The sequence below is a fragment of the Polyodon spathula genome, chromosome 10 (assembly GCF_017654505.1).
Source record: "Polyodon spathula isolate WHYD16114869_AA chromosome 10, ASM1765450v1, whole genome shotgun sequence".
Taxonomy (NCBI): Eukaryota; Metazoa; Chordata; class Actinopteri; order Acipenseriformes; family Polyodontidae; genus Polyodon; species Polyodon spathula.
This window is the reverse complement of record NC_054543.1, coordinates 44,229,009-44,241,006: the sequence shown is the minus strand read 5'-3', so window position 1 is coordinate 44,241,006 and position 11,998 is coordinate 44,229,009. Positions and strand designations below refer to the sequence as shown.

The 11,998-nt window shown below is 38.6% G+C and overlaps 1 protein-coding gene across 23 annotated transcripts in view; it reads left to right on the top strand.

The window, feature by feature from the left end:
• Positions 1 to 11,998, top strand: part of LOC121322385 (nebulin-like) — an 87,184-nt gene that overhangs the window by 45,954 nt on the left and 29,232 nt on the right. For all 23 annotated transcript variants that reach the window (XM_041262254.1, XM_041262275.1, XM_041262269.1 and 20 more), the window contains 27 exons: positions 10 to 114; positions 209 to 313; positions 417 to 521; positions 1,200 to 1,307; positions 1,525 to 1,638; positions 2,102 to 2,299; positions 2,787 to 2,891; positions 3,272 to 3,376; positions 3,625 to 3,729; positions 3,832 to 3,939; positions 4,160 to 4,273; positions 5,283 to 5,480; positions 5,688 to 5,792; positions 5,991 to 6,098; positions 6,227 to 6,334; positions 6,901 to 7,008; positions 7,228 to 7,335; positions 7,746 to 7,850; positions 7,999 to 8,103; positions 8,273 to 8,371; positions 8,867 to 8,971; positions 9,298 to 9,402; positions 9,594 to 9,698; positions 10,161 to 10,265; positions 10,366 to 10,470; positions 10,994 to 11,098; positions 11,481 to 11,585. In XM_041262254.1, coding sequence (XP_041118188.1) covers positions 10 to 114; positions 209 to 313; positions 417 to 521; positions 1,200 to 1,307; positions 1,525 to 1,638; positions 2,102 to 2,299; positions 2,787 to 2,891; positions 3,272 to 3,376; positions 3,625 to 3,729; positions 3,832 to 3,939; positions 4,160 to 4,273; positions 5,283 to 5,480; positions 5,688 to 5,792; positions 5,991 to 6,098; positions 6,227 to 6,334; positions 6,901 to 7,008; positions 7,228 to 7,335; positions 7,746 to 7,850; positions 7,999 to 8,103; positions 8,273 to 8,371; positions 8,867 to 8,971; positions 9,298 to 9,402; positions 9,594 to 9,698; positions 10,161 to 10,265; positions 10,366 to 10,470; positions 10,994 to 11,098; positions 11,481 to 11,585 — 3,051 coding nt within the window. The remainder of the gene's footprint in view (positions 1 to 9; positions 115 to 208; positions 314 to 416; positions 522 to 1,199; positions 1,308 to 1,524; positions 1,639 to 2,101; positions 2,300 to 2,786; positions 2,892 to 3,271; positions 3,377 to 3,624; positions 3,730 to 3,831; positions 3,940 to 4,159; positions 4,274 to 5,282; positions 5,481 to 5,687; positions 5,793 to 5,990; positions 6,099 to 6,226; positions 6,335 to 6,900; positions 7,009 to 7,227; positions 7,336 to 7,745; positions 7,851 to 7,998; positions 8,104 to 8,272; positions 8,372 to 8,866; positions 8,972 to 9,297; positions 9,403 to 9,593; positions 9,699 to 10,160; positions 10,266 to 10,365; positions 10,471 to 10,993; positions 11,099 to 11,480; positions 11,586 to 11,998) is intronic.

Genomic DNA, 11,998 nt, shown 5'->3' with positions numbered 1-11,998 from the left:
GTATTGTAGTACCTCTACAAAGCTGACCTGGAATGGATTCGCGGGTGTGGCTGGATCGCTATGGATTCGGTTGATCATCAGAAAGTCAGGAAAGCACAGGAGATCCTGAACAGCGTAAGTTTGACGTCGATTCTGTGTCATTTTTCTTTCATTCAGGTCGTGTGCCTAAAATTATCCGATGTATTTCTTTATTTATTTTGAATTGCAGAGACACTACAAGAAGGATGCCGTAGATAACTTTGCAAAGTTCACAAGCGTGGTTGATCTTCCAGAAATTGTCCTGGCCAAGATGAATAACACAAATCTGAGCGACGTAAGTAGAACAAAATAACGATTTGATGTCAAGAGGTTTGTTGTATTTTATCAAAATATAGGTGTTGCTTGGAAATATTCTGCATTGTGCTTTATATCCATAGCTGAAGTACAAGGAGTCCTTCAATCTGGAGAAGGGCCATTACATTGGAGCAGCAGACACACCTCAACTGTCTCACTCCAGGGAAGCCGCCAAGATCATCAGTGAGGTATGCACACATTCTGAAGGATCAAAACCTGGACAGTTAAAACTTACAGTTCAAATCAGATTATCACCACACCTGAGATCTGGGACCTCCAAGGACATCATAAACATTTTAGGTTTTTAGGTTCAATATGACAAACAGTATAATACAGTCCAGTGTAATAAATAGCTTATATCACACAGAATAATTAATATAAGCATAGTTGTTAGGCTGTATATGTTAGAGTTAAAACTAATGTCAATGTTGAGGTGGCCTGTACGATATAGTAAGTGCATTCTTAATTGCTAGCTTGACATCAACCATTTACTAAAATGAAATCAATTAGAAGTTGTGGGTATATGATTTGTGTACCATTTATCACTGTTCAGTGTATGGCAGCTCCATGTATCCCAAGCTGTAGGCTAATTAGGTTGAGAGGGCATCTGAGGTAGGATGATGCTAATACATTCTTCTTGAACCTGATTAGCTGAGGTTTATTATATTGATCCTGACAGCTGTTCATAATAATACATTGAGATTGGTTTGAATTTTAGTTGCTAAATACCTGCTTGGAATATTCTGCATTTTTGTGACTGTGAAAACCATTGTGTTGTGAAGGAGTTGTTAAGCACACAATTGTATTGTATTGAAAGCAGCATTTCCTTTTCTTATTGTGTTTGTGTTTTTATTTGTACTCCGCAGAAACTTTATAAGGAACAGTGGGATAACAGCAAGGCTACAGGCTATCAGCTACCTGTAGATCACCTGCCACTTGTGATTGCTAAAAAAACAAAGACGATTGTCAGTGATGTAAGTAGAAAAAAAAGCTTTCTACGCTATCATTATATGCAATTTTACTAACGTAAACTTCATTAAAAAAACTTAATAAAAAATAACAATAATTAAATTACAATTAAAACTGTAATGTTGATTAGTCATATTCAATAGTACTCACATTTCCCATGACACTCCCTTACATACATTTGGTACCCCTGAGCTATGTCACTGATTTGTCACTGTGCTGCAGGTGAAATACAAAGAGGAACATGAAAAGGCCAAGGGGCACTACCTGGCTGGTAAGGATATCAGCGAGTTCCCCAGCGTTGTCCGCTCCATGGCTGTTGAGAAGATGAAAAGCTTGGTAAGTTAATCTCTTATCAAACCAGAGCCAAACAATGGACAACCTGCCCCAAAAGAATGTGTGCTGCTTTTGTTTTTAACAATGAAGTGAAGTTTTAATAAGTAATTTGTAGCAGTCATGTTCTTATAAATAGAAGTTATATGATGAGTGTGCAACCAAGACATCTCTACAAGGTCTACTATCAAGCTACAAGCCTTTACTAACAATGTATAAATTGTCTTATATTGGTTTACATCTCTAATAACCAGCATTGTGTTGTATAGATAGATAGATAGATAGATAGATAGATAGATAGATAGATAGATAGATAGATAGATAGATAGATAGATAGATAGATAGATAGATAGATAGATAGATAGATAGATAGATAGATAGATAGATAGATAGATAGATAGATAGATAGATAGATAGATAGATAGATAGGGCATTGGGCAGTTTTAACATTTTTGACATTGTATTGCAGATGGCTTACAGGAAGGCTTATGATGACAGCAAGACTAAGATCCATATTCCTCATGACATGCTGAGCCACGTCATGGCTAAGAAATGCCAGCAGATCCTGAGTGAGATTGAGTACCGCACCTATCTGCACCAGTGGACCTGCATGCCCGATCAACACGATGTCATACGTGCCAGGAAGGCCAACGAGATCCTCAGCGATGTAAGTTTAAGGTTTTTAGCAACCTCTAGCTTTACTGATCGTTCTAATTGAACACTTTACACGTGCAAACAACTGGGTCCTCGGAAGAAAGTGCTACTGCAGTATAACACACTATTTTGGAGACAGTAACAGTTAATGCAGTACACTGGAGGGGTATTACATAAATGGAGGACTGTGTCCACAATGCTACACTGGTAGGACTTTGGAACTTTTTTTTCTAAAATAAATCCTGCAATCCAATTGGATGAACAATACGAAAGGGAACTAAATTAACTTGATTCCAGTGGTTAACAGAATATCCACAGTGTATGAGAGCAGTATGTCTGGATTGTGAATGCATTTTGCTGTGCTGTCTGACCTCTTTAGAAGTCTGGATTGTGAATGCATTTTGCTGTGTTGTCTGACCTCTTTAGAAGTGTAAGGTATCTAAACAACGGTAAGCAGTTTGTCACATTGCTCTAACCAGACTTGATTATTCCTGTTTCAGGTGTTTTACAAGGAAGACCTCACCTGGCTGAAGGGAATGGGATGCTTTGTCTGGGACACCCCTGAGATAATTCGTGCCAAGAAGTCCTACGAACTCCAGAGTGAAGTAAGAATTCATACCCACATCAGCGCATGCTCTCAGTAATGTGTTGCTTTCACAATGTTCTCGCAAGCCTCATTGTACTTTATGTTTAAAATGTAAACCCATAACCTGGTCTATTGTCAGAAAACCAATCGCTTGTGGCCCTGAACATGTGGATAACGTCAGAACCACCACTAGTTCATTCGTACAGAGACACAGTGATATTAGAATGAACCCCAGTAAAAATAAATGGAGCTCTTTCAACAATGTGAAGTCTCTTATTATACCATTATAATATTAACTTCAAGTAGCAGACAAGGAATTGTACTTTGGCTTTGCTTTTAATGATCAGCGGTGCTCTGTGGAGATTTCCTCCAGTTTTATCATGTCGTCTTTTTTTTCAGAACCTCTATAAAGCTGCTGGAATCGCAGAGTTTAAGAACTATAGTGTTGTCACGGATACCCCGGTGTATGTGACAGCACTGACAGCAGCCCAGCATTCCAGTGACGTAAGTAAAATAATAATGATAATAATAATAATAATTGTTCATTTACAATAGCTGAAATGATGCACATTGTTTGATATCTAATATTTTACCCTGTGAAGTAAATACTTTAAATTACTTATTTCCAGCAGTACAATTGATATTTTTATTTCTTAACAGGCTTCAGAAAGATACTGGTTTCCTTGCCAAATACAACTTTGTTTTTGCTTTTTTTGTTTTCCTTTTTTTCATTTATGTTTTCTTCTTTACAGCTGAAATACAGGGAGGCTTACCACAAGACCAAAGAACAGTACACCAGTGTTCTGGACACCGTGGATTACACCAGAGTCAAGGGTCTGAAGACCGTTTACAGCAATGTAGGTTTTAAAACATGTATTTTCTTGGTTATTTATATTGTTTTGTCGTGTCAGTTGTTAATTGATGTTACTAAATAAGCACGCTTCCCTTGTATTCTTTAGAAACTCTACACAGATGCCTGGGACAAAATCAAAGCTACAAGCTACAAACTGCCGTCAGATTCCTTCTCAATGGCCCTCGCCAAACAGCAGAAGACCATCGGCAGCTCAGTAAGCGAAGCGTTAGATAACACTACTACAGAGTAACAGTGAAGAGGGAAGTCTAGCTGTGAAAAATGAGAACTTATCCACATGTCTTTAAAATGATGTTGCAGTTGCAGTATGTAATTGTGGACGCTGACAAGAGGGCTTCCTTAGGTGAAGCAGGTGTGTTTACTGAAAACATGTTTTGGTCTTGCTGTGTTGACCGGAGCTGTCTTCTTTATTTCAGCTGAAGTACCGCGAGGATTACGAGAAGTTCAAGGCTCTGTACACCCTGCCCAGGTCTGTGGAGGATGACCCCGCCACAGCGAGATGCCTGAAAGCTGGAAAACTGGGCATCGATGTGAGTACTGAACACAAAGAAAGGAGCTGTGATCACTGTGGGAATGAGAAACAGCACCATTCAGTCCTTCTGAATGTAATAGGAAAATATATGGCAAGCCAAATGATCATTTAGAGATATCTCAAATTAATTTATAGATAGCTAAAATACATTAGAATTGTCTCAAAATGATTTCCACATATCTTCACTATCTTAGAGTCATTTGGAGATGTCTTGAAAATTTTCCTTTTGAGATATCTCTAAATGAACAGGAAGTTATTTCGAGATATCTCTAAATGACAGTTTGGCGTCCCATGCTAACAAAATATTATTTAAAGATCTCTGTAAATTAATTTGAGATATCTCGATTTCATTTTTAGATATCTTCAAAAAGGTTTATTTACAGATAGCACATACACATTTAAACATGTGTGCACATGATTTACAGATAGCTCTAAATATTTGAAGATATCTTAAAATGCAATTCGAGATATCGCTAAATGATAATTTGGCTTGCCATAAGAATAGGAAGAGAATTGTTATTATTTTGTCTTCTCAGACAGAATGAAAGCTTTCTAACAGTGGATTGTACTGCACATCCCTCATTCTTTTCAGAAAACTGTTAACTGTTAAATGTATGTAAATTGTAGGAACAATCAATAGTTTATTATTATTAATTATAATTAATTGGTCAGTTAGCAGACTCTTTTATCCAAAGTGAGCAATGCATCAACAACTGCTGCTGCAGAGTCACTTCCAATAGGACCTCGGTTTTACATCTCATCCGAAGGACGGAGCCCAAGGAGGTTAAGTGACTTGCTCTGGGTCACACACAGTGAGTCGGTGGCTGAGCTGGGATTTGAACCTCCTGGTATCAAGTCCTATTCTTTAACCACTGGACCATAATGCAGGAATGTGGTTTGCATGAGGAACATTAATACAGTAATATTAAAATTCATGAATTAACACAGGCAAGCGTGCAGAGTGTGGTGGTAGGGGTGTGATTCTCTGTCTTTTTCGTTTCCTGCAGCGCCTGTACAGGGCGGATTATGAGAAGACAAAGACCAAGGTGCACATTGTCCCAGATATGCTGGAGATTGTCGCTGCAAAGAACACCCAGAACATGGTCAGTGAGATTGACTACCGCAAGCGTCTCCATCAATGGATCTGCCTGCCAGACCAGCAGGTCTACATCCATGCCCGGAAGGTCAACGATCAGCTCAGTGATGTAAGAATCCATTACCGCACATTTCAAAACCATCACACCAAACAACAGTATATAGATGTACATTGTGCATCAGGTCCTGCACAGTGTAGTGACTTGTTATTATTACTCCAATCCACTTGCTTTACAAAACCCTTAGAAAAGGTGTTTAAAATCCCAACGGTAAACATACACAGCAAGTGAATTTTGCTGTTCATTCTTTTTCCTCAGATTTGTTACAAGGATGATCTGACCTGGCTGAAGGGCATTGGCTGCGCTGTTTATGACACCCCTGAGATTCTGCGTGCCAAGAGCTCCTACAAGCTTCAAAGTGACGTGAGTGATTGCCTTCTGCTGGTGACCAACCAGATTCTTGTGTAGTGCAGTAGTTTTGCAGTTTACTACATCCAGTAATATATTATATAATATAAATGTACTGAACCCCAGTTTTGGAAAACATTGAAAAGTGGCTATTAAGCCAATTTAAGAAAACACATGTACAGTATGTATTAATTTTCTTTCTGTCCATTTTAGGTACAATACAAAGCTAAGGCAGCTGATTATATGAGGAACAATTACACCGTGGTTACAGACACCCCTACCTATGTTCAAGCTGTCATCAGTAATAACCAGATGAGCGACGTAAGTAATCCTTTTTTTCTTAGCATAATATACACAAAAAAAATCTATGACCAAATTTGCATATGTTTTAAAATGTAAATGAATGTAATAGACAGTGTAAAATGTATTTTTTCTTTATTTCTGTTTAGCTTGTCTATCGTCATGACTATGTGAGCAATGTCAAAGGCACAATGACTTCCTGTGCCACCTCTGTGGATTTGGAGAGAGCGCGTGAAGCTAACAAGATCCAGAGCAGCGTAGGTTGAACTGTGGCCGGAGTGTTAAACTCTGGAGTATAACACACACCCTGTTTAGAGTGCACATGACTGAGCAGCTGCCTTTGGATACATCCCTTATCACCTTCACCTCTTACACGCTGCCCTAGCAAAACACCACAGTTTACTACTGGATACAGACTACCATATAACACAATGATACTGACACACTGTATATAAAACACAGCCCATATATCAAAAAAAAAGTGTGGTTTACACTCTAAAAATTACGGTACTGTAAATTTGATAGTCAGAAAGAAAGTTTTAAATATGAGCAAGTATCACTAGTGAAAAACCATTCAACCGCTCTGATAATTAATGACATTCAGAAGAACCTTTTGTTTTAAGAACTGTTTTTTTTTTAAATTTTATTTTACATTGAGATGAACCTAGATTTAGCAGTGGTTGCGTTATAGATTTTTTCTAACTTATCTGTCAATTTCAATTCAGTATGTGTGGTTTGATTGACCCTAAGCCATAATGAGCCCAGACATCCATTTCTGAAACCCAGAGGAGAACGAGTTCATGTATTTTCTTTTTCCCCACAGAATCTGTATAAAGAAGCCAGTGTGAAATTGATGCCGACTGGATACACGCTTCCCTCTGACACCCCAGCCATCAGACAAGCAAAGCACTCCAGCATCGTTCAGAGCGACGTAAGCACCAATTCCAAACGCACTGGGACGGTTATGTTGTTGTGAGTTAAGCAGAGTGTAGGGTGTTTTACATTTCCTTTTATAATTTAAAAAGATGGCTAATTATGTTTTCCTAAGAATAGGCTAATTGAAAACAAGCAAATATATATATATAGTTCAAATAAAATGTTCCTTCCCAGAACTGTAGCTAGTTTAATTATTTCCTTCATCTTTTCACAGCATAAGTACAAAGAAGCCTATGAGCACATGAAAGCCAAGTCCTACACTCTACTGCCAGACAGTGTGAACTTTGTTAATATAAGGAAGACGAACACAGTCATTAACCCGGTAAGGCTAAGACTCAGTGGAAATCTGCAGGCATGCTCATGCTGTCTTTCCTCACTGTAAAGGGACCAATAAAGATGGAATGATTCTTGCCAGATGGTGAAAAAAAATATGTGGGGCAGCTGTAAGTATCCTAATGAGAATATCACAAGCCGGTAATACTTCAATCCCAGTGTAATGAATACATAGTAAATATAGGGTGTCGTTCTAAACGTTAAATACAAAAAAACCAACATATGACAATGCTATTAATACATGCATTAAAGTTATTCTGATATATAGGTTAGTGAACTGAAGAACAGTGTGACTTGGTTTGTTAGCCCCACCAAAAAATGTATATGAAACTTATCGCTCCTGTTGTGTTTTATTTAATCGTTTTGCTCGTGGAATGAATTAGCTTTTTTCTTTCACAGCGTTTATACCGTGAAAAGTATGAGCATGAGAAGGACAAGATCCATACAACCTACGACACCCCTGAAATCAGACAAGTCAAAGCCACTCAGGAAGCAGTCAGTGATGTGAGTAACGTTGTTACAGCTTTGATCAATCAATGATCAATGTGTTACCAATTTACCTTTTTTTTATAACAGGACGGACAAAACAGCCGCTGTTTTAACTAGATCAACTATCCTAACATTCTGATCATACTTTTCTTTCGTTTTACAGATCTCCTACAAGACAAACTACCACAACATGAAAGGGCACCTGATTTCCATGCCTATGACCCCAGAGTTGGTGCATTGCCGCTACGTTAATGAAATCACCAGTGATGTATGTACTTGTGTTGTGATTTGTATGTAGCATTAACTCCAAGCTTTAAATCATGTCTGTTAGGGAATCTTTGTGTGTCTTTTTGTTGTACTGTGTGATGGGATGTAAAATAATGTCAAAACATTAATGGTACATGCACCCTTATTTGTAACAATTTCTCCCATTTCAGTTGAAATACAAAGAGGACTTGCAGTGGCTGAAGGGAATGGGATGCTTCCTGTATGATACCCCTGAAATGGTCCGTGCCCGGGGCGTGTCTAAACTCTGGGTAAGTTTAACCCATCTTAGTTTATATCAAATACAAATATAGTGTACAGCAGGTGTACCTGAAAGAGAAACCAGCTTATAGCAGGGAAGAGGATGATTAAACAAGCCCTTGAAGAAACACAAAAGGGTGATTAATAAAATACGTCGAGGAAGCAGACAACATGCAAGAATAATGCTTGTAATGAACAGTCCCTATTTCAAAGCACAATTTAAAAAAAGTATGTTTATATTTGTTGATCTGTAGTGTATGAAGTTTATTTCCTCGCATTATGTTAATAAGCACATGTTCAGATAAATGGCCATTAGAATGCATTTAAGAAAACAAAACAAGAAACACTTTCTGTGTAAGAAAACGTAACCATTTTATATGCAACACCTATTCATTGACAAGTTGGGCTTTGCTTTAACAGTAGAAAGGCTCTGCGTTCTTTTGCTGTTGAATCCAGAGCGAAAAAAACGCCTTGCTGTTGGCTCACCTTTTGCTCTTTCGTTTCAGTCTGGATATACCACTGCAGCTAAGAAGATGCATGATAAATTCACTGTTGTGCTGGATACTCCTGAATACAGAACTGCAACAGAACTCAAAACACACTTGAGTAACGTAAGTACCAGGATTGTTTTTTTTTTTTTTGGCCTTGTATTGTTAGCAGCACTGATAAAAATGACTTTTGTTTTAAGATTTGTTTGTGATAATACGCATCGTAGTGTATGTTTATATATATATATATATATATATATATATATATATATATATATATATATATATATATATATATATACACACACAATGTGTATTTTACTGTTTATAGAAAAAAGCTGCAGTAACTAAGTGTTTGTTTTATGAGTGAGGTGTTCAAGTAAAAACTGTTCTAGACTTACTGCAATACAGTGACTTGTTATTCATTTTGGTTAATGTTTTTCTTTTAGCTGGTTTACAGAGCTGCTGGTAATGAGATGAAGACTAAATACACTGCACTGCCAGACAGCATTGACGTCCAGAGGGCCAAAATGGGCCAGCAGATCCAGAGCCAGGTAGAGTGTGAGATTGTGTCTCTTATACAGCAGGGCAGAGGCTGGGTGCGAACCGGCGACCCTGCGCCACGCAACATTTCCCGTTACTCTTAGAAACTGTGACATGCATGAAAACACCTGATCTTCACGCGTATTTCTGAATTGAACTCTATGAAACTTTGTTTCTTTTTTTTGGCTTGCGTTTGTTTCAGTACCTGTACACTGAACTGGCCACCAAGGAGAGACCTCACTTCACCTCTGAATCTCAGACACCAGCCATGAAACACGCCAGACAAATGAAAGTGGTGACCAGCGAGGTGAGAGTGAGGCATTGCTTTTGAGGACTGCTTTTTTTAAAATATTAAATATTTTTTTATTTTTTTATAAACTTAAAATTAAATCTTGTCTTACATTGTTGGAGCTAATATGGAGTATTTTGCATTGGTTTTGAGATTATGGGATGTTTTATGATGAGCAGTTTCCTGGTCAGTAGGTCAATAGTTTTCTGAGAAATGCATAAAAACGGTAATAAAATGTCTACAAAGTTCTATTTGAATTTAGCTTTGAAGAAATTATACTGTGCCGTGAGCCCTCTGCTCCACGTCAACGCAACGTCCAGAACAAATGAGTGTTTAGAGGAATGCACTGTGTTGCAAGTTTTCTACTGTGTTACTGTATTTAGAGCCATGTTGATACATTTAAACAACCAAATGAGTGGGCTGTGTGATTTTTTAAAATGCATTTATTGATGTCTTTCTTTTTTGTCTTTTGTTTGTAAGAATAAATACAAGGCGCAGTATGAAAAGATGAAGAACAAGTACACCCCCATCGCAGACACTCCCATCCTGGTCAGAGCCAAGAAGGCTTATCTCAACGCCAGTGATGTAAGTATATGGTGAAGCGTTGAAATCCCATACAGATCAACAGGGAATCTTATATTAAACAGTGGCACTTCACAGTTCTAAACGATGTTTCATCCTGCAGCTGCGCTACAAGGAAACCTTTGAGAATGCAAAGGGACACTACCACAGCGTGAAAGATGCCCTGGACATCATCTATCATCGCAGGGTCACTGATGACATCAGTGAAGTAAGTATGATACATCTATGTGTGCTGTAGGTGTGCTGCATCAGCGAAGTAAGTATGATACAGCTATGTGTGCTGTAGGTGTGCTGCATTGGTATTAGCAAATCCTTGTGTTTACCATTTACCATAGTAAAAGCATAGCAAAATATAAAAAGGCATTTTGAAAGCATGGTTAAAGCACAGGTAAGCATTGTAAAGGAAAGCAAGGTATGCTAAAGTCTATTAATAAACTTGGCAAACCAGGGTAAACTATGACAAATTCATACTATAACCATGGGAAAAGCATGATAAAACTGCAAAAATAGCGTGCTAAACTTTTGTAAGGGTTCAATATATCTTCCATGATAATTAACAAAATAAATAATTAGTTGGTTTGGCTGTACGCTGTGAGTTTTCTATTTAAATAACTAAGCCAACTGGAAGCTGCATCTTTGAAGTTGTTCTGCAGATTTTAAATGTGCATGCGTTTGCCTTTGTGTCGTAAGGGCTTTACCTCAATCCTGACTTTTTTTTTTGTTTTCCCCAGGTGAAATACAGAGAGAAGTATGTGAACGAGCTGGGGCTGTGGAGGTCTATTCCCGACCGCCCCGAGAACTTCCATCATCGCATGGTCAGCGACGCCGTCAGCGATGTACGTGCCACACTGCTTTCACTCTGAATCGGATAAAAATAAATAACTAAAAAAACGGTTTAAGAACAGATTACTTGGTTAGAAAATAGTAAAGAAAAAAAATAAAGAAAATAATTGATATTTAGAGTCCCCTTTATTGTCAGCTTGACTGTCAGCTGAGACTAGTTGCTTTGATAACTTGAACTTGTCACCATTAATATGCAAAGAATTTGAAGGTACATAGAAATGTACTGAACAGGGATAAAAAGACAAATAGTAAATTACACAAAGAAGTCAGGTTTTTCATTAAAAGCCTTACTGTAGTTGCAAAACTTTAGGCAGATTAAACTCTGCATATGAGATCCTTTAGAAATATATTCATTTTATCTTCACATCCTACCAGGTCAAATACAAAGAAGACCTGACCTGGCTGAGGGGCATTGGGTGCTATGTGTGGGACACTCCTGAAATGGTCCTGGCCGAGCACAACAAAAGCCTGTACAGTGGGGTATGTATGGAACGGCTCCACTGAGACTCCCTCCTCACCGAGGCTCCATTAGCCTCTACAGTGGGGTATGTATGGAACGGCTGCACTGAGACTCCCTCCTCACCGAGGCTCCATTAGCCTCTACAGTGGGGTATGTATGGAACGGCTCCACTGAGACTCCCTCCTCACCGAGGCTCCATTAGCCTCTACAGTGGGGTATGTATGGAACGGCTCCACTGAGACTCCCTCCTCACGAGGCTCCATTAGCCTCTACAGTGGGGTATGTATGGAACGGCTGCACTGAGACTCCCTCCTCACCGAGGCTCCATTAGCCTCTACAGTGGGGTATGTATGGAACGGCTGCACTGAGACTCCCTCCTCACCGAGGCTCCATTAGCCTCTACAGTGGGGTATGTATGGAACGGCTGCACTGA